Raw genomic sequence first — 17,124 nt, 5'->3', positions numbered from 1 at the left:
TTTTCATCATTTTCTACTTGTGTTTGGTAGAAAAAAATATGTGAACTCACATTTCACCTATGTTTTTCTTATCAAAAAGGAAAAATAGAGTTAAAAAATAAAGCATCCCCAAATCTTTTTGATCAAAATTGTTGACATACCATTTCATCTCTTCATTTTGGCAACATTGATTAAGCAAGTCGGCGTTCTTTTCCCCGCTACATAATAAAGGTTTACATCATTTAACAGCGGTTAAGGAGAAAGAAAGATATATTTTTACGTCACACTACTAACTGTTGGCAATTAAAGATTTTGTAGTAATATTATCTTGATGATTTCAATTTCACTGTTGATGCCACGGTCTCGCAATATGTAATTGATAGTTCAATGCAGTTCAGTTCACGAGTGTTTCAGAATTTTGGAACTAATTAGCAACGGATTTCGCAAACCTCTATGATTGGGAAATGATAAAGTAGTAAGGGCACTTGATTGTTTCCAAGTTACAATGGTTTAAACTCACATTTTTGAAAAGGGAAAAACATTCATTTCAATCGAATGTGAATCAGAAAGGGGATTAGACAATGATTTAACATTTGCAAAATTTTAGCTTCAAGAAACTCGGTTCCACCTTCTGAACCAAACCATTCCAGAGTGGGTAAAAATACTGCAACGTTATCAAGCAATATTATCATCGCTAGACCTGGGGACCGTTTTTAGTAAGTATGTCACTGAAGCATGCAGGTGAAATAGTAAGGCCTTCCTTCCATGTAAAAACACATTCTTACTTTTGTCTCTATATTCCTAAGCCAACAAAAAACATTTTGTCTCTAGATCAAAGTGTGGTGAACTTGTGATAATATATCCGATTCTAATCAAGATGATACCCTTTTAAGAGCCAGACTACAGATGAAAGAGGAAAGTGAACCAAATAACTAGTCACGACAAATTCCAGCAACTAAAATGAGCAAAAAATTAAAAATATTAACTTTAAAACACGACATCTGCACTTGGCAGATACAGAGGGACAAATGCACGCTCCCACTTATAATGTCATCAGACCTGCACCCTCTTTGCTGCAGACACTCATTCTTTTCATGAACCGCAGCAAGCTGATTTTTGTGCAGGTTGACCACCACCGGCTGCCTGGTCTGATTGGTTAATCTTGATAGTCTGGGGCTGAACCACAAGATAAGAGAATATCAGTGTTGAGCAGTTCAAAATAAGAAGCAAATCTATGCACATATTTTGAAAGTTAGTATCGTGAAAATCCCAAATGCCTCCTGACAATTTTTTTTTCTTTAAGTACTTGATACACGATCTCCCAGATGAAAACATTTGTACAGAGGGAAAAAGAAGGCCTGATTCACGCATGCACTTACATTTCTCAAGGAAAAAAAAAACAAAGGATATATGAAAAAAGTTGACAATATACCTCAGCTTTTGAATCTGTATCTGCAAGCCTTTGCTTGATATCTCTTGCTATTGAAAAGAAAACCTCTTCCACGTTCATGTTGGTTTTTGCACTCTGCATGGGTTCTTCAACATAAATATAATGAAATTGCATATAATTTTAATAAAAATGTGATTGTCTGGCATGTTGTTACTCACAGTTTCGAAGAACTTGATTCCATACTCATCAGCAAGTGCTTGACCTTTGGACGTAGGCACAGCCTAGAGGAGAGAAAGGAAAAACATTTGTCTGTATTAATGAAGAATACTAACATAATGACAGTGGAAAGCACACAAAGAGATAGCTTAATCTCAGATCAGTGAATCAATGAATCATGCAACAACTGCTTAATCAACTAATTTCAAACCGCATCCGACTACGATGTAAAACATAAACCAAGAAGCACGTACCCTTTTACTTTCATCCATATCAGCCTTGTTGCCCACAAGTATCTTGTTTACATTGTCAGAAGCATGTTGTTCAATATTCCGAATCCAATTCCTAATATCTGACCAGCAAAAGGCAAGCAACATTGAAAATATGAAGGAAAAGAGTACCTATTTGATTGATGTAAATCAAAGAGAAATACAAGAAATGGGGAAAATATGAAGGAAATACAATTTACTAGGTCAGCAAAATCCAAAATAAATCATACAATGAATACATGAAAAGAATGTAATGTAGTGAAAGGAGATTACTATTGAAAGATGCTTCATCAGTAACATCATAAACAAGCAAGATACCCATGGCTCCACGGTAATAAGCTGCAACAAAAAAGCACGTAAGACAATAACGAGAGAAATGAATATAGAAATTGCAAGAGAAATAAGATACCAGTGGTAATAGTTCGAAATCGCTCCTGACCAGCAGTATCCCAGATTTGTAACTTAATGCGTTTGGCATCAAGTTCAATGGTTCTTATCTTAAAATCAATGCTGCCATACATTATACAGTAAGATTCAATGGTAGAGAACAGAAAAGTGAATGTTGAAAGAAGAGAGAAACAAACAAACCCAATAGTGGTGATAAAACTGGTTGTGAATGAACCATCAGAAAATCTCAAGAGAAGACAACTCTTCCCCACACCTACAAAATACTTTTGAATCAGAAACAAAAAACCTAAAACAGAGACAAATAACACACACACACACACACACACACTAGAAAGCGTGAAAAGAAAAGAAAGAAACGAACCACTGTCGCCGATGAGAAGAAGTTTGATGAGGTAATCGTAATCGGCGCGAGCTCGAGCGGGTGCTGCTGCCATCGCCACAGATCGGAATTGAAAAGAGATTGGTTAGGAAGAGAAGGTTTTCGACGCCGACATCGAAATCGAAAGGGATCGAACCAAACCAAACCGAACCAAATGGTTATGCCACCAGAGAGCAGAGCAAAGTTCCTGTTAGATACTCCTTCCCACACTCTATTCTGCCCCCTCTCTTAGATTCACAATCCTTTGTTCAAATCATAATTTTATATAATCATGTTTTCTTCAAATAAAAATTGTTAACTCCTATTCAAAAAATCATTTTTATGGTTAAAACTGAATTAAAGAAACATAAACTTACTTAGATTATTGATTAAAAAAATACTGAATTAAAATATATTTGTATATGACTATTTTTTTTCAAGAAAAGTGAACATTGAAGGAGGAGGATAGAAGTTCATTACTAAATTATTAAAAGAGTGACATTATATAATTAATTTTAAAAAAGGTAAGATTGTATGTTACCTAATTTGATATGATATTGGTGTCATCTTGAGTCATTAATATGTTGACACTTTTGTTTTTGACAAAAAATTTATGAAAATCATAATATCTTACAAGATTATTAAAGTTAACTAACAGAGTGTCTTATCTATATAAATAAAAATTACTCACTCTCCATCGGGTGTTTGTGAAAGTTTTTTATCGTAAAATGACTAAAAAAAAAATTCCTCATATAGATCCATTGTCAATTTTATTACACAAATGAAACTATTTTTGTTGCAATTCAGAATTCGGTCTTCTGAGACCGAATTCTGAGTTAGATTTTCATTTTTTTATAATAAATAAATATTATTATTTAAATTATATTTATATAATATTATTTTGTTAAAATAAATATTTATAATATATTATTTTAATAAATATTTATAAATATTTTATTAGTTATATATATTAAAATAAATTTTATTATTTGAATTTTATTTTTATTTTTATATTATTTAAAAATAATAAAAATAGTAATAATATTAATTTTAAATTTTTATTAAAATTTATTTGACATATTTAAGATAATAAATAATATTTTTAGAAAACAATAATAACTAAATTTTTAAAAAATAATTAAATAATAAGTAAATTATTTTAGTTAATTTTTAAAAAATATTTAAATAATAAGTATATTATTTTACATAATAATGTTAATGTTTAAATAATTTCTACTTAAAGAATACTAAATATATTTTTTAAAATTAAAAAAATATATTAAATATTATTTTGTTTATTTATTTATTTAAATATGTAATTTTGACTTAATATTTTTAAATATTAGTATGATAAAATAATATTTTGAATAAAAATTTTATTTTAATTAAATTATTTGTTTAAAAATGTTATTATTTAATATTATAATTTTTAATATCCTAAACTCTAAAATTATACTATTATAATTTTCAATAAGTTTTATTTGAAAATAAAAAATTTATTTTTAAAAAGTAAATAAAATATTAAATTACAATTTAATTATTTATAGTTGAGACAAATATTTTGAAATTAACGTTTTCATATTATTAAAGTAATATTGATGAAGACAAAATACATTAATAAAGATAATAACAAATTCATAACAACATTAATAATTAACTATCTCCGTAATGGTGGTCAATTCCACAACGAGGGCGACGTTTGTGACGTGGTGGGTTTCATCGTTGTGGCTGTTGCTCTGGGATTTCAAGATGAACTTGTGGATGATTTAGATCATCATAAAGGTCTAGTTTTTGGAATGCATTTGATGAATTACCAGATTCATTAGCAAAATCCAGTTGGTAAAGAGACTGCATATAAGTTTGTGCTGAAGATGGAGTTGTAAAATCAACTCCAAATAAGTTTGTAAAAAAATCCTCTGATGTTGTTGCAAACGAATGTCTTGTGTTAATTATGTTTGCTTCTGACGTAATGTTCAGAGGAATTGATGCAGTCTCGTGGTACGACGGTGTGAAAGTCGTACCCATTTCAAATGTGTTGATAGTCCTTTGTTGTTGGTCGCTCGTCCTTAGATCTTGTAGTAGTTGTGGCATAAATAAAAAATAGATAGAATTAGCAATGTACCATTCCATGTATTCCTGTGTGTGACACAATGGGCCTTGAATTGGATGACCTGTTATTGTCAGCTCACGTCTGTTATTCCATATTTCGATCCATTGAGCATGTCTTGTAACCCAATTTTCATCATGTCTTCCTCTCATGTCAATTTTGTGGAGGTTATTCAAATTATTCGGTGGAGAATGGACTTCTAGGATTGGACGAAACTATAATTTGACTCTATCTGTTTGGTGCCATTCAACAATTGCAAAACAAAGGATGGCGGTACATGAAGTCCACAGTTGGACATTTCTATATGCTTCTATGGGTATTGATGTCTGCAAGTCTTGATATGGCGCCCATAAAAACTACAAATATATTTAACTTTGTTACTTAAAATGATGTGTAAAAGATAAGAAAATAAATATGACGAGTTACTTGATTAGCTTGAATGTGATCAAACATTGATTTGTGCCCCCACAACATCATTGTGAGGTTTATTTCGAAAGTTTAATACTCTACTCCTGCTCCATCTGCACACGAGAGGGTATGTTGGTGTATTACTAGAAATTGGCGCAATATATGGCATGCGATACCATGCCCAGGACATTAACAGTGATGAACAACCACCCATTGTTTTTCTACCAACTTCTGTGGCTCTGCACATTTTTCTGTACAACATAGCTAAACAAACAAAACTCCAACTATATCGTCTTGTTTTTCTAAGATTAGTTAATAAAGCTAAATACATAAGATGTACTTTGTTACCTGTTTTGTCAGACATCAAAACACCTTCAATTAAACCTAGTATATAAGCTCTACAATGGGCGTAAACTTCTTCTTCAGATGGTTCTTCTGATAATGGCAATATGTTCACATCCCATGCTCGCATGTAATTGCTTCATGCTTACACATACACCACAACTTTGACATCTACATATCTTCTGTGTATACCTTACAACAAGTTTCTAGGGTATACGAAGGTCAATTTGGAAAACTCAGACACGAAGACTATTGGCCAAATTACACGGGCCCAACTTTGTATCCAAATCCAGAACTGAAAAGAACTTCAAAGGGTCGACCCAAGTCTAGTAGGATAAGAACAGAGATGGACATTAAAGAACAACAAAGTCGGGCAAAAAATTGTTCTTATTGTCATACCCCTGATCACACAAGGAAGATATGTCCAAATATCGGTCAAGCTTTTAGTTCCCTCCATTAATTTATGTTGTTGTTATTATTTTAAAATTTTCTTCATGTTATTTTTAATTTTATGAATGTCATTGTATCTTTTAAATTTTTAATATTTGTAATTTCTATTCAATATATAATTATATATATATATATATCTACATAATATTATTTAATTATATTTATTATTATTAATAACATATTTTTTTAAATAAATAATTATGTATAAATTTTAATAAATATTAATATATCATAATAAATAAATAAAATGGTTATTATTTAATACTTTATTTATTTTATAAATATATAATATTAAATAACCAAAAATATAATTTTAGAATATAATATTAATATCATTTAAAAAAAATTATATTAAATAATATAATAAGAAAAATAAAAATATTATTTATTATCTTAAATATATCAAATAAATTTTAATAAACATTTAAAATTAATATTATTAATATTTTTATTTATTTTTAAATAATATTAAAATAAAAACAAAATTTAAATAATAAAATTTATTTTATTATATATAAATAATAAAATATTTATAAATATTTATTTTAACAAAATAATAATATATAAATATAATTTAAATAATAATATTTATTTATTATAAAAAAAAACAAAAAAACAAAAATCTAACTCAGAATTCGGTCATGACCGAATTCTGAATTGCAACAAAAATGGGTCCATTCGTATAATAAAATTGACAATAAATTTATATGAGGAATTTTTTTTTTGTCATTTTACGGTAAAAATTTTACCTCGTGTTTGTGAAGTGATTTATGATAAATTATGTTTAGTTTTTAATTTTAGAAACACCTCTTAATATCTTATCATAAAAAAATGTTAAAATTAATTTCGATACTTTTTAATAGAATCTTGTGTTGATCCTCAATAATTAATTTAAAATTGTAAGTGGAGTTTAATTCATGTTATTATTATATCATTTTTTACTTAAATAATATAATTATTTTATAGTTTTCCTCTCCTAAGATAACTGAAATTAACGAGAAATGATCTTAATTTATTCACATTCTAATGACATGTCACGTAGATTTTCACTATTAATTTAGTGTTACATATTTGATATTAAATATAAATTTTACATATGTGTGTGAAGCATAATAAGAAAACGGAAAAACCTGATCTCGATAATTTCGTTTTGGCAGGTTCACAAATTAAGTAGAGTATATTAAATTCTATAAATGAAATGATTATATATCATTCAATAATTATGCAATTTTTTCAAAACAATTACATTAAAATTAAAGTTATCATTATATAATGTGACAAAAAATTATTAAATAACTGTATAAATTCCTTCAAATATATAGTATATTAAAGTTAAAAATATTACAACCCGGTTTTTGATAAACCTTTAATGCATATTTGTTATTGATTCACTCTTTAAAAAAATTACTTTAAAGAATGATATACTTACTAAACAACTAAATTGATATTTTTAAGAAATTAAACAAACAAAAAAGAGGATATTAACAACTTAAAATACCAATATAATTGATAAATAGTTGAGTTTTTTTAACCATGTTAACCAAATGTAATTCTTGATCATATATATAAAAAAAACTTGACATTATCAAAGACAAAATGTATCACTTTCAAGAAGAAAAATAGTGAAGCGGTTACCAAGGAACCAAGTTCCCAACATGAAGCAACATTTTTATACGATTCTTTGGTCAAATATTCAGCAAATGTTATAAAAGATGGATAAATATTACAGAGTTTTGATGAGTTCAATATAAATTGTGATCAACCTGCCAGATTGTAGTCTCCTGCTTGGTGATGATATAAATTGTAACTCCCAGTTGCAGCTACTTCCATTTTCCCAACCAGATAATCATTCCCTTCACACACACACAAAAAAAAAAGGGAAATAGTGGTCAAATCAATTTTTATGGTCAATTGCTGTAATAGAGAGAGCCTCATCTATGAAGATGTAGTGATCTAAGGTTTTTTCAAGTATCACAATATTAATGGACTCAAATTACATACAAAAATCAATTATACTCAATTTTTTTTACATTGACAAGTTAAGAATCAAGATACCTTCACTTTTTGATAAAACTAGCTTAATGATTTCATCTGATACTAGTTTTCAGAGCTCTTTAACTGTAATATTTAGTCTATCAAAATTCAAAGCAGAATATAAATTAGTTTCCTGTGTAAGACATACCAAATGAACACAAAAGAAAAAAAAATGCTAATAAAGAGACAACTGATGTTACATACTTGAGTTTGATAGCACCTCATCAAAGACAGACATACGACCCAGATTTCTTGTGGATTTCACAGTGGCATCTGATGGGAACATGGAACATGTTTTGTTAGAATTTGGGTTCAAGTACTGCAAGTCAGAGCATACTTGAGGATCTTGGAAGCACAACTTTTCAGACCCTGTAGTTGTTATGTTATGTTGGGATTGAATATCTTCTGGTTTTGTCTTCTTATCCTTAGAATCAACCTCAGTGTCTAGTTCTGATTCAGTGTTGCTAGGAGTCACATTTTGCAATTTTCTCTTGGATCTAGCACGCCTATTCTGGAACCAATTATAGACATTGGTTTGAGAAATTTGGCCATGTTGGCCCAGTTCAGTGGTGATTTCCTTGATTTTTTCCTTGTTTGGAGTTCCATTTCCCTGATCAAATATTCGTTCAAGAATCTGAAGCTGCACAGGTGTGGGTGTCCACCTCTGTCTAGATGTTATTTTGTGGCCACCAGATGTCATCAATGGGTCACAGTATATGTTACCCAATCTAACCCCTGATGAACAAAACATCAATGTTTTCGTTAGGGAATGCTAGATCTTAGTGATCATATGTCATTTTCTATATGCCAACTGCCTAGAAAAAGAAATAATTTTACTTCATTCTTTATGGTGGGGTGAGGGAAATTGTAAGGTTTCACTAATTATACAATCTATCTCTCTTATTTGAAAGGGAAAGACAAAAAAAGAAGTTGAAAATTTACTGTAATACCAGGCTGTGCTTATATGACAGAAACAGCCAAAGCAAAATAGTAAGATAAAAATCAACAAATTTTGGTTTTTCTATGTAAATGACCAGCTTGGTATTTAGAAATTTCCTCTATTTGAAAATAACTGTTAGTTAAAATACTTCTATTAAGTGTAACGGGATAATATTTATGGAATGAAAAGAGGATATGATCAAATGAATTTGTAATCTTAAAATGAGGGATGTAAGTTGTGCTACATCTTCTTAATTATAACATTTTCAAATAGTTTATAAAATTTAACATGTTAAAAGCATAACAATTTATTAAAAGAAACTTTCTGGTTATGATGACAAAATAAAAGTTTAAAATTGAAAATTGAAATCCAGTGTGCCTTGTATGTCGGGGAAAAAAGTATTGTTGATATTTTGCCCTGTGTCATTTTCTGATTTGTAGAAACAGGTTGCTTAAATAGTTTGGAAACAAAAAGGAAAAAAAAAAGGAAATTAATAGGGTGGTACTTTGAAATTGAATGGATGAAACATGATTCAGACAAATCTGACTGACAAAAATAGTAAAGAGATGTTCAAAACCTTATGAGCGAAGGGTTTGATTTAACAACCAAAGGGGTGGGTGACAGGATATGAGGATTCAAATGTAAGAACCAAATATTGGGCATGTATTATTATAGCCCATAATAAAAATAATATTCACAAAATTAAAAAATAAAAAGAGGAGAAAAATAGAAAAAAAGATGATGATGACCTGCCAGATCCTGCTGAGCTGAGAGAGTTCTATGCATCTCAATAAGTTGGTCACAAATGGTGGCATAAACTGCAATTTGTTTCCTCAGGGTTTCCAACTGTTCATCAGTCATAACCTTCACATACATGAGTTGTCCATTGGCATCAACATTCCCATTCCCATTCCCATTCTCATTCTCATTCCCACTCTGCAGCTGTTTCTGCCATTCCATCAGGTTCACCATGTCTCTCTCTCTCTCTCACACAGATGATTAAGAATTTATGATGATAAGAGAGAGAAATAAAAGTCATCAAAGTGCAAAGGTTAAGGTTTGTCAGAAAAGCAGAAAGTACGAGAAACAGCCAAAAGACACACAACATTTTAAACAACAAAATCGATCCTGTTCTTGTTCCTGTGCCACATGTGAGTGACTTCCTCCTTATTAAATACTAAACAGTACTAAATTTCGTTATTCTAATTGTTTGCAGTAACTTTTCATGCAAAAGATTATCTACTTCCGTTTTTTTATTTCTTATTATTAAATAAATTTCTACAGTCACTACTAAAAAAATTAAACTTAATTATTGAGGCTTTGGTTAAATATTTATTTTATACAGCCAAATAAATTATCAATATTTTCATTTATTACATTATGAGGAGAATTTAAACGACTTGTATGACAGAAAGGTAAATGGAATTATATGAAAAATTATATTTTTATAAAGATTAGAGAGTTTGAATTTAATATAATGCTAGTATAGAAAATTGCATACTTTCATCTAATTAGATAATAGTTTAAGCACAATTCAATAATTTGAATGATATTTCTTTTCTTTTAATAATATAATTATAATTAATCCATGACCAACTAAATAGTGTACGTCATTTCATAATTTACGTGTTGCCGTAACGTTTTTTCTTTCGTCAGGAAGAACATGCACAATAATTGCTTTCTTCGTTGAATACCCTGGATGGTTACAGCGTTATTCTATAATTATTTTAGGAGAATGTTCAAGCAGTTTGATTAAATATAATTTAATTAAAAATTTTAATAAAATAAATTGAAAACTTTATTTCGTGACCTCTTCATCAAATTTATTAAATAAACTAAAAATTATAAAAAATAAATTATTTTTCATTAATTTAAATAAACTTTCCAAAATATCTCCTGTTTTTTGTCTTTTATTTTACTTAATCACTTTTTCAAATAATATAGGTATTTGATTCAAGTGTTTTTTTTTTAAAAAAAAATATATGTGATGCAATTCCTTTAATTTCTTAATTTTATTAAAATATTTTCAAAATTCAGGTAAAATGATATATTAAAAAAGGCTAAAACTAAATATTTAAAAGAAATTGTCTAAAGTTAAATCGTACGTCTGATTGGGTGTGTTGAGTGGCAGTTGTTAACTAACTTGTAATGTCCAACCACCTCCATAGCCCCCATATTCTCCAGATTAAGAGGTTAAAATATTGTTTAATTATTAATTTTATGAGAATACATATTTATAGGTAGAACCGACATTTATAAAAATGATTATTTTAAATCATTCGTGCGGAGTTGTTCACGCCGCAAAACCCGGCATATTATAGTCACATTTATCTATTTTATTCTGTTTTTTGAGCACAACTTTCAAGAAAGGGTCCATAGCTCAGTGGTAGAGCATTTGACTGCAGATCAAGAGGTCACCGGTTCGAACCTGGTTGGGCCCTTTATTATTTCTTTTTTTATCTTTTTCGTGTGCCCTCATATTACATTTTCACCCGTGATCAGTTTTCTGCATTACTTTCGGTAAATATGGGAGGGAGGTCAATATTTAAGCATTTTTGACAGTTAACTGAAATAAAACGTTGATATCAATTAAATGAATATACAAAATAAAAATAAAAATCACGGTAACAAGGGAGCTTTCTTAGGTAGAGGTGGAAGGGCAGGATGTAACAAATTTATAAACGAAGCATGAAGTCTAAAGTTGGAAGGGCAGAATGTCACAAATTATTCGAATTTGAGAACCATTTGGTCACAACCATAAATTATCCCGTTAAATGATCCATATAGTCAATCCACACATCTCGGGAACTAACCAACTTTCATTGTTAATGTAGATGTTCAGTGTAGCACAATCAATTCAGAGTATTTGTACATTAATAGTTCTGAACGGACAAGCCCTAAAGGAAAGATGCCATCAGCATCAAACTGCATGCAGGGACATCCGAGATAAAGTTGGAAATTAGATACTTCTATGTCAATTTGCAACATTCACTCGTACGATTGAAATACTTTAATCCGCCAACAGAAAGCCTCTGAATTGTGCATTTCAATCCTTACTTTTCGGGTATATTGCTCCAACGTATGTTCATACTCATTTATGATATCATTAGATATTGTATCTTCAGCTAATCTAACTGCTGCCATCTGAGACAGTTGAAAGTTTTCCCCCATTTGCTGTAGCTTTCTAGCTGTTTCACCCTCACCAAACATCACAAGGGAAACCAACAAAGATTTAACCTCACGTCTAGCTTCCACTGTCAGGGACATGCCTTTCAAATGCTCCACTAAGGCCATCTCCTCATCGGGACTATTCAATAAGGAATAGAAAACTATTACTTCATATGTTAAGCAGTTGACCAATGCTCAATGTAAAACAATAATACAGGAGGGGCACAAGAAAATTCTCATGTCAAGATACCTCCCAGGACGGATTTTTCCTCTTTTCCTTTGCCGCCTAGCGTCTCTTGCCTTGCTCGTTGCAGATGAGCTAATAGAAGCAGCAGAACTTTTTCTGGTCCTGTTGATGGAATGTGGAAAACAAATGAAGCCTCACACACCAAAAGTATAACAGAAGAAATACACATAATAATGTGAAAATAATTATCTTTTGCCAGTCCTTTTTTGTATGAAAAGAAAATAAGCATGGTTCAATTTTATCATCTATTTAATGAAATAGGCTGTGAAGGCTTGGCACATTGAAGAAAATAAGGCATGAGATCAAGTCATTGTGGACACAACGCTGACCAGGTAAAATAATATAGAACATTACAAAATAAGGCCTTATGGCCATAAATGGGGTAAGTTAGAGAAAAACATTAGTTTGAATATGACAATGATTATCTTAAGGAGGGGAAGGGGGTGTGTCCAACTTTACTCCCTGATAACCATGAGCTTCAAGTCTGCATCATTCTAAATGAAGACAAAACAAAATTCATGTATTCCCTATCAGCAATATTATGACATAGAGACTCCAGTTGCAAAGACCATAATATCTAATTCTTATACTTTTGCTGAAGAATTGAACACAGTATATTATCTCATGCATGGAAGATTGATGGAAGGGGCACCGGCATCATGTCTGATTTGTCGTGTTTGTATTAACATGTTATAAAGCCAAAATCCATCCTCAGAGTCAAAGAAAAACAATTCAGAATACATATACAAGCACATTAAACTGATGATCTACAGCTGGAAAATTATAAAGACAGTTAAGGAAAACTACATACCCTGTGGTGTATGCGCTCATTCCGCTAAAATTACTGCTAGCTTCTGAAGCGGTATCGTCGTCAAGATCACTTGCTGCACGTTCCTCTGACTGGAGCTTTGCAGCAAGAAGTAGTCTTCTTTGTCGAACAGCCAAGTAACGGGCCAAGTACTTGCCCACTTTCTCTAAGCCTTCCTCATATTCACTGCTAAGTGTGGTTGCACATTCCAATGATGCATTCTTCACTGCTGTAATTAAGTCCTCTCTTCTATGCATAAAAACAACCCTCAAAGCCTCCTCCCAGTCCCTTGCAGAAATCAACAAATTCACACCAGTGTTAACATCTCTGCAGTATTCCAGGGCAATTTTGGCAGCCTCCCCAGGTTTACCAAGCACTTGAAGTTCCTCACACAGCTCACTGGCGAGAAGCAGTATCTCATCCTTTCCCAGATTAAGGAACCCAGCAACTGTAAGCACCCCACTCCAGCAATTAAAAGCACGATAAGACTTCAGAGCCTTATCAAGATTGAAACAGGACAAGTACATTGTTGCAGCATCTTCAAAGCATTTTTCATCACTAAGATAATCCCCCCATGCCTCAAGGAATGGCATCCGCTTGGTAGGGTCAGTAAAAATTTGAAGAGCCAATGGAAACAGTTGAGGGTTTTTCTTCACAAGTGTCATACAATCATCATAATAAGAATCTCCAGCTGAAGATATGTGTCTGAGAGCTTGCTCAAACCTTTTCAGCCTAAGATCAATATTATATTGCATTAATGGAGCAGGCATACGCTCCAATTCCTGCAAGAATGGAAGAAATTCTTTTGGATCTTTCTGAGCATTCAATGCCACAATAGCTGCAAGATTTAAATCATAAAGACCCAAAGCAGCATCATAGACAGCATCAGAATCCGCTAACCACAAAAGATGCTTCAAAGCTTCTTCAGCAGAAGGGTAAGACGTTCCCCTCTGGTCATCTGCATGAGACAATTCCTTTTCACGAATAACTTTTATTCTCTTTAGAGCATCTTCAAGTAATGGAGGATCACTCTGAGCTAGAGTGGTCAAAATGCAAAGCTCCCTAGCAGGACTTTCTGTGATGTGATCCTCAAGTGCTTTTCTTACAGCCATCAGAATGGAAGAAACTTTGTTACCAGCAGGATAATTCTGGAAGGCTCCAGCATGCATACCAACCTTTGGAGGGGGGACAGACACATAATTTTTGTAGAGTTTCTCTATAATATTTTCATTCTTTACAGAACAAACAAACTCTGTTATGTAACCCAGATTATTAACTTGCCTGACAAATTCAGCAGCCAATTGTGAAAATGCTTGCCAACCACAGTAATCAACAATTACATTGAAATCTATCCTATGCCTCCTAACCATAAGTAATGCATCTTTAAAGCGTTTTTGAACCAAGGCATTAATGATAGAAACCAAAACCAACTTTCTCGGGTATATACATTCCAGGTTTCCCCGAGCAGTTTGTAGTATAATGGCAGCTTCATCTCCATGTAAAACCCCAGCAATTTTTGCACCTCTCTCCCATATATTTATGTAGATTTCATTTTCTTCTTTTTTCCTGCTGTTAACGTGGACAAAGTTCACATACTTTGAGTCTAACTCACCATTAAATATATCAACAATGTCAACAATAAAAAGCAAATCTTGTTTAGTTGCAAGAATAAGATGTGTAATCACTTGGTCTGCCAAATTTGAGTAAAATGAGAAACTGCTGCAGTTGTTGCAAACTATTTGCCCATTAACATGCAGTCTGCCAATCTCATCCAGTCCGAAAAGCACGGGTTTTGATAGACCAGCACTGTCAACTAGAACTACACTCATCTGGGCACAAGTTGCTGAAAAATCATGACGTTCCTGTTCTAGAGATCCTCTATTAATCCCAATTTTTGATACATACTCTTGGATTTTCCCCCCAGAAAACTGCATATATGCAGAATATTTACTAGCAGGATTTGGAGCGAGGCTAATAACCAGCTCCTCAAGGGTATTTCGCTTTGAAACTGTAGCATGCCAGCCCGAGCATGTCAGTAACTCTGGGACAAGGTCCTCAGAACATTCCAATTCAATTTCTTGCAAGTAGAAGCCTCGAAGTTCACCCTCACTCGGTGAGGTTTGAAACAAAAAATTACTGTGACTGAAACCATAATGAGAAACAGCTAATAGCGAACGGGAATCCAACCATAAAAGATGTAAAATGGATCCAGTTGCCATTTCAGTATGAGAGGCTTCAACCCTAAATTCTTTCCCCTCTAGCTCTTCCCAGGTTTCAATTGACGGGAGCTCTACAACACATAAACTCCCATCTGAAAGAAATGCAGCTAACTGGTTCTTAGAATTTTTGCAATATACTGCCATACCCCGGACATGAGAAGAAAATTTCAGACTAAATAAATACATAGGAGGCGGCATTAAGGATAAGGAAAGCGGGGTTACACGAATATTGGCACCATCAATGACTAGTGCAATAGAATTCTCCATAACAGCCGTGATCCAGACAAAGTTGGAAACTGTGATCTGACCACCAAGAGTCCAATAAATAAGTTGCAGAGGCTTTGTCGGATTCCAAATGAAGCTGACTTCATCTTGCTTCAAGTATCTAATTTCATGCTTCAAATACCAGTGGTTGTTGCTAAAATACCATATCTTTATAGCATCATAATTTTCACATTCAACAACCCCCGCAAGAAGATCAGAACTGCAATTCCACTTCAGAGATTTAACCTTTGCATCAATCCCTTCATTGACACTAAATTTACTTCTTTCTAACCCATTTCTCTCAAAGAAAACAACAGAGGGACAATCGTTCTCATCTTTCCCCTCACAAACAGTCGCAATTTTAGCACCACTGGGCATCCACTCCAAAACCGCTCCGGCAAAAGCTTTCAGCTCCGAAGAAGCCAGCAACTCCCCGGAATCGCGTTCCCAAACGGTAAGTTTCTTAAGCAACGGATCACTACCGCTCACACCACTCATTGTAGCAAAGTACTTTCCATCTCCTCGCCAAGATATAGGAATAAAGTTATCTTCACCTGAAAAACACAGTACTGTCACAATCTCGAACCAACTACGTACAAATATGTCCATCACAAAGCGTACACGGTATATATACGTAGAAATATACTTGCTACGATGAAGTGAAATGAATGAGGAAAGGGAGGTTAGTCCTTACTTACGTGATAGCCTTCTTCGGGAGGATCGTGAAGCGGAGTTTCGTACAACAAATCCCAATCGTGCGTCATCACGAGAAGTTGCGCAAAAGATGTGGTTACGGCGATGAGTTCTCCGTCAGGGCTAAGGGAAACGGAGTTGACAGCGCCGTCAACCTTGCCAACGACATCCGTTGAGTGAGCGTCGTCGACATTGTGAAGCAACAATAGGCCGTTGGAAGTTCCGAGAAGAAGCGCTTCTTTCTCCATAAGGTAATCGAAGGAAGTGACGGAATCGCCGGGTTCCAGATCGACGGCGCCGACATCAGCAGGCAATGAGGTTTTACGGCTCCAAGCACCTTTTTCCTGCGAAACACAACGTAACAAAAATGTTAGGTAGGGTTGATTGAAGAATGAATGAATGAAGTAGTTGGAACTTGGAACGAACGTGGAAAGAAGAGAGATTGGAAGTGTAAATGAAATTGAGAGAAGAGAGGAAGAAGAGGCGGTTGCGTTCAATGTCTAAGGCGCTAAATCGTAAGGTTTCATTCTCGGAATGGAAGGGAAGCCCCAACGGAACCTCCCAGAAGAGCTTCAAGTTCTTCATCCTCTTCTTCCCCAAAACCCTTCGCTTCGCCGCCTCTTCACTGTGTAGGGTTTAACTTAATTTAAGCACTCCGCAGCTCTGCTTATTGCTTTCTTCTGTTTTCCTTCACACTAACTGTCACACTTTATGTTGGATTTCATTTTATACCAGTTTTTGTGCTCATAATTAAATGTTACAAAGATTAAACGTTTTTAATTGCATATCAGTTTATAATTAGGGAAACTGAACCTTAAAAAAAA

The 17,124-nt window shown here is 32.8% G+C and overlaps 3 protein-coding genes and 1 non-coding gene across 6 annotated transcripts; 1 reads left to right on the top strand and 3 right to left on the bottom strand.

The window, feature by feature from the left end:
* Positions 1-749: 749 nt before the first annotated feature.
* Positions 750-2,877, bottom strand: LOC113872433 (ras-related protein RABE1c-like). The gene is made up of 8 exons (XM_027509979.1): positions 2,624-2,877; positions 2,443-2,515; positions 2,264-2,364; positions 2,128-2,193; positions 1,840-1,937; positions 1,588-1,650; positions 1,412-1,504; positions 750-1,155 (listed from the first exon to the last, which is right to left on the bottom strand). The coding sequence occupies exons 1-8, from the start codon at positions 2,694-2,696 to the stop codon at positions 1,072-1,074; spliced, it is 651 nt and encodes a 216-aa protein (XP_027365780.1). The 5' UTR covers positions 2,697-2,877; the 3' UTR covers positions 750-1,071.
* A 4,808-nt stretch (positions 2,878-7,685) lies between these two features.
* On the bottom strand, positions 7,686-9,873 carry LOC113871935 (WUSCHEL-related homeobox 8-like). The gene is made up of 3 exons (XM_027509028.1): positions 9,651-9,873; positions 8,166-8,696; positions 7,686-7,780 (listed from the first exon to the last, which is right to left on the bottom strand). The coding sequence occupies exons 1-3, from the start codon at positions 9,871-9,873 to the stop codon at positions 7,686-7,688; spliced, it is 849 nt and encodes a 282-aa protein (XP_027364829.1).
* A 1,397-nt stretch (positions 9,874-11,270) lies between these two features.
* TRNAC-GCA lies at positions 11,271-11,342 on the top strand. Its single transcript has one exon. It is a non-coding gene; the product is annotated as a tRNA-Cys (tRNA).
* Positions 11,343-11,573: 231 nt separating this feature from the next.
* LOC113872431 (elongator complex protein 1) lies at positions 11,574-16,997 on the bottom strand. 3 transcript variants are annotated; one of them, XM_027509973.1, is made up of 5 exons: positions 16,727-16,997; positions 16,302-16,644; positions 13,128-16,161; positions 12,320-12,418; positions 11,574-12,208 (listed from the first exon to the last, which is right to left on the bottom strand). In XM_027509973.1, the coding sequence occupies exons 1-5, from the start codon at positions 16,883-16,885 to the stop codon at positions 11,890-11,892; spliced, it is 3,954 nt and encodes a 1,317-aa protein (XP_027365774.1). In that variant the 5' UTR covers positions 16,886-16,997; the 3' UTR covers positions 11,574-11,889. The 3 variants fall into 3 exon arrangements, with proteins under 3 accessions (XP_027365774.1, XP_027365776.1, XP_027365775.1); XM_027509975.1 differs by having other exon boundaries at positions 16,306-16,644; XM_027509974.1 differs by having other exon boundaries at positions 16,302-16,637; positions 16,723-16,968.
* Positions 16,998-17,124: the final 127 nt, after the last annotated feature.

This window comes from Abrus precatorius, unplaced genomic scaffold, assembly GCF_003935025.1.
Source record: "Abrus precatorius isolate BTA unplaced genomic scaffold, Abrus_2018 Scaffold7, whole genome shotgun sequence".
Taxonomy (NCBI): Eukaryota; Viridiplantae; Streptophyta; class Magnoliopsida; order Fabales; family Fabaceae; genus Abrus; species Abrus precatorius.
Note: the sequence above shows the minus strand (reverse complement) of the source record. Positions and strands in the feature narration are given on the sequence as shown.

Bases quoted from the DNA above. Each gene is read 5' to 3' on its own strand.
- LOC113871935 (XM_027509028.1), bottom strand. From the start codon at position 9,873: ATGGTGAACCTGATGGAATGGCAGAAACAGCTGCAGAGTGGGAATGAG. The intron at 8,697-9,650 runs GTCATCATCATC...TTTGTTCATCAG, and splicing joins AGCTCAGCAGGATCTGGCAG to GGGTTAGATTGGGTAACATA. The intron at 7,781-8,165 runs GTATGTAACATC...GTGTGTGTGAAG, and splicing joins TGAGGTGCTATCAAACTCAA to GGAATGATTATCTGGTTGGG.
- LOC113872433 (XM_027509979.1), bottom strand. From the start codon at position 2,696: ATGGCAGCAGCACCCGCTCGAGCTCGCGCCGATTACGATTACCTCATC. The intron at 2,194-2,263 runs GTATCTTATTTC...TTTTTGTTGCAG, and splicing joins ATTTCGAACTATTACCACTG to CTTATTACCGTGGAGCCATG. The intron at 1,505-1,587 runs GTGAGTAACAAC...GAACCCATGCAG, and splicing joins GAATCAAGTTCTTCGAAACT to AGTGCAAAAACCAACATGAA.
- LOC113872431 (XM_027509973.1), bottom strand. From the start codon at position 16,885: ATGAAGAACTTGAAGCTCTTCTGGGAGGTTCCGTTGGGGCTTCCCTTC. The intron at 12,419-13,127 runs GTATGTAGTTTT...TTCCATCAACAG, and splicing joins ATGAGCGCATACACCACAGG to GACCAGAAAAAGTTCTGCTG. The intron at 12,209-12,319 runs GTATCTTGACAT...CTTATTGAATAG, and splicing joins GGAAAAATCCGTCCTGGGAG to TCCCGATGAGGAGATGGCCT.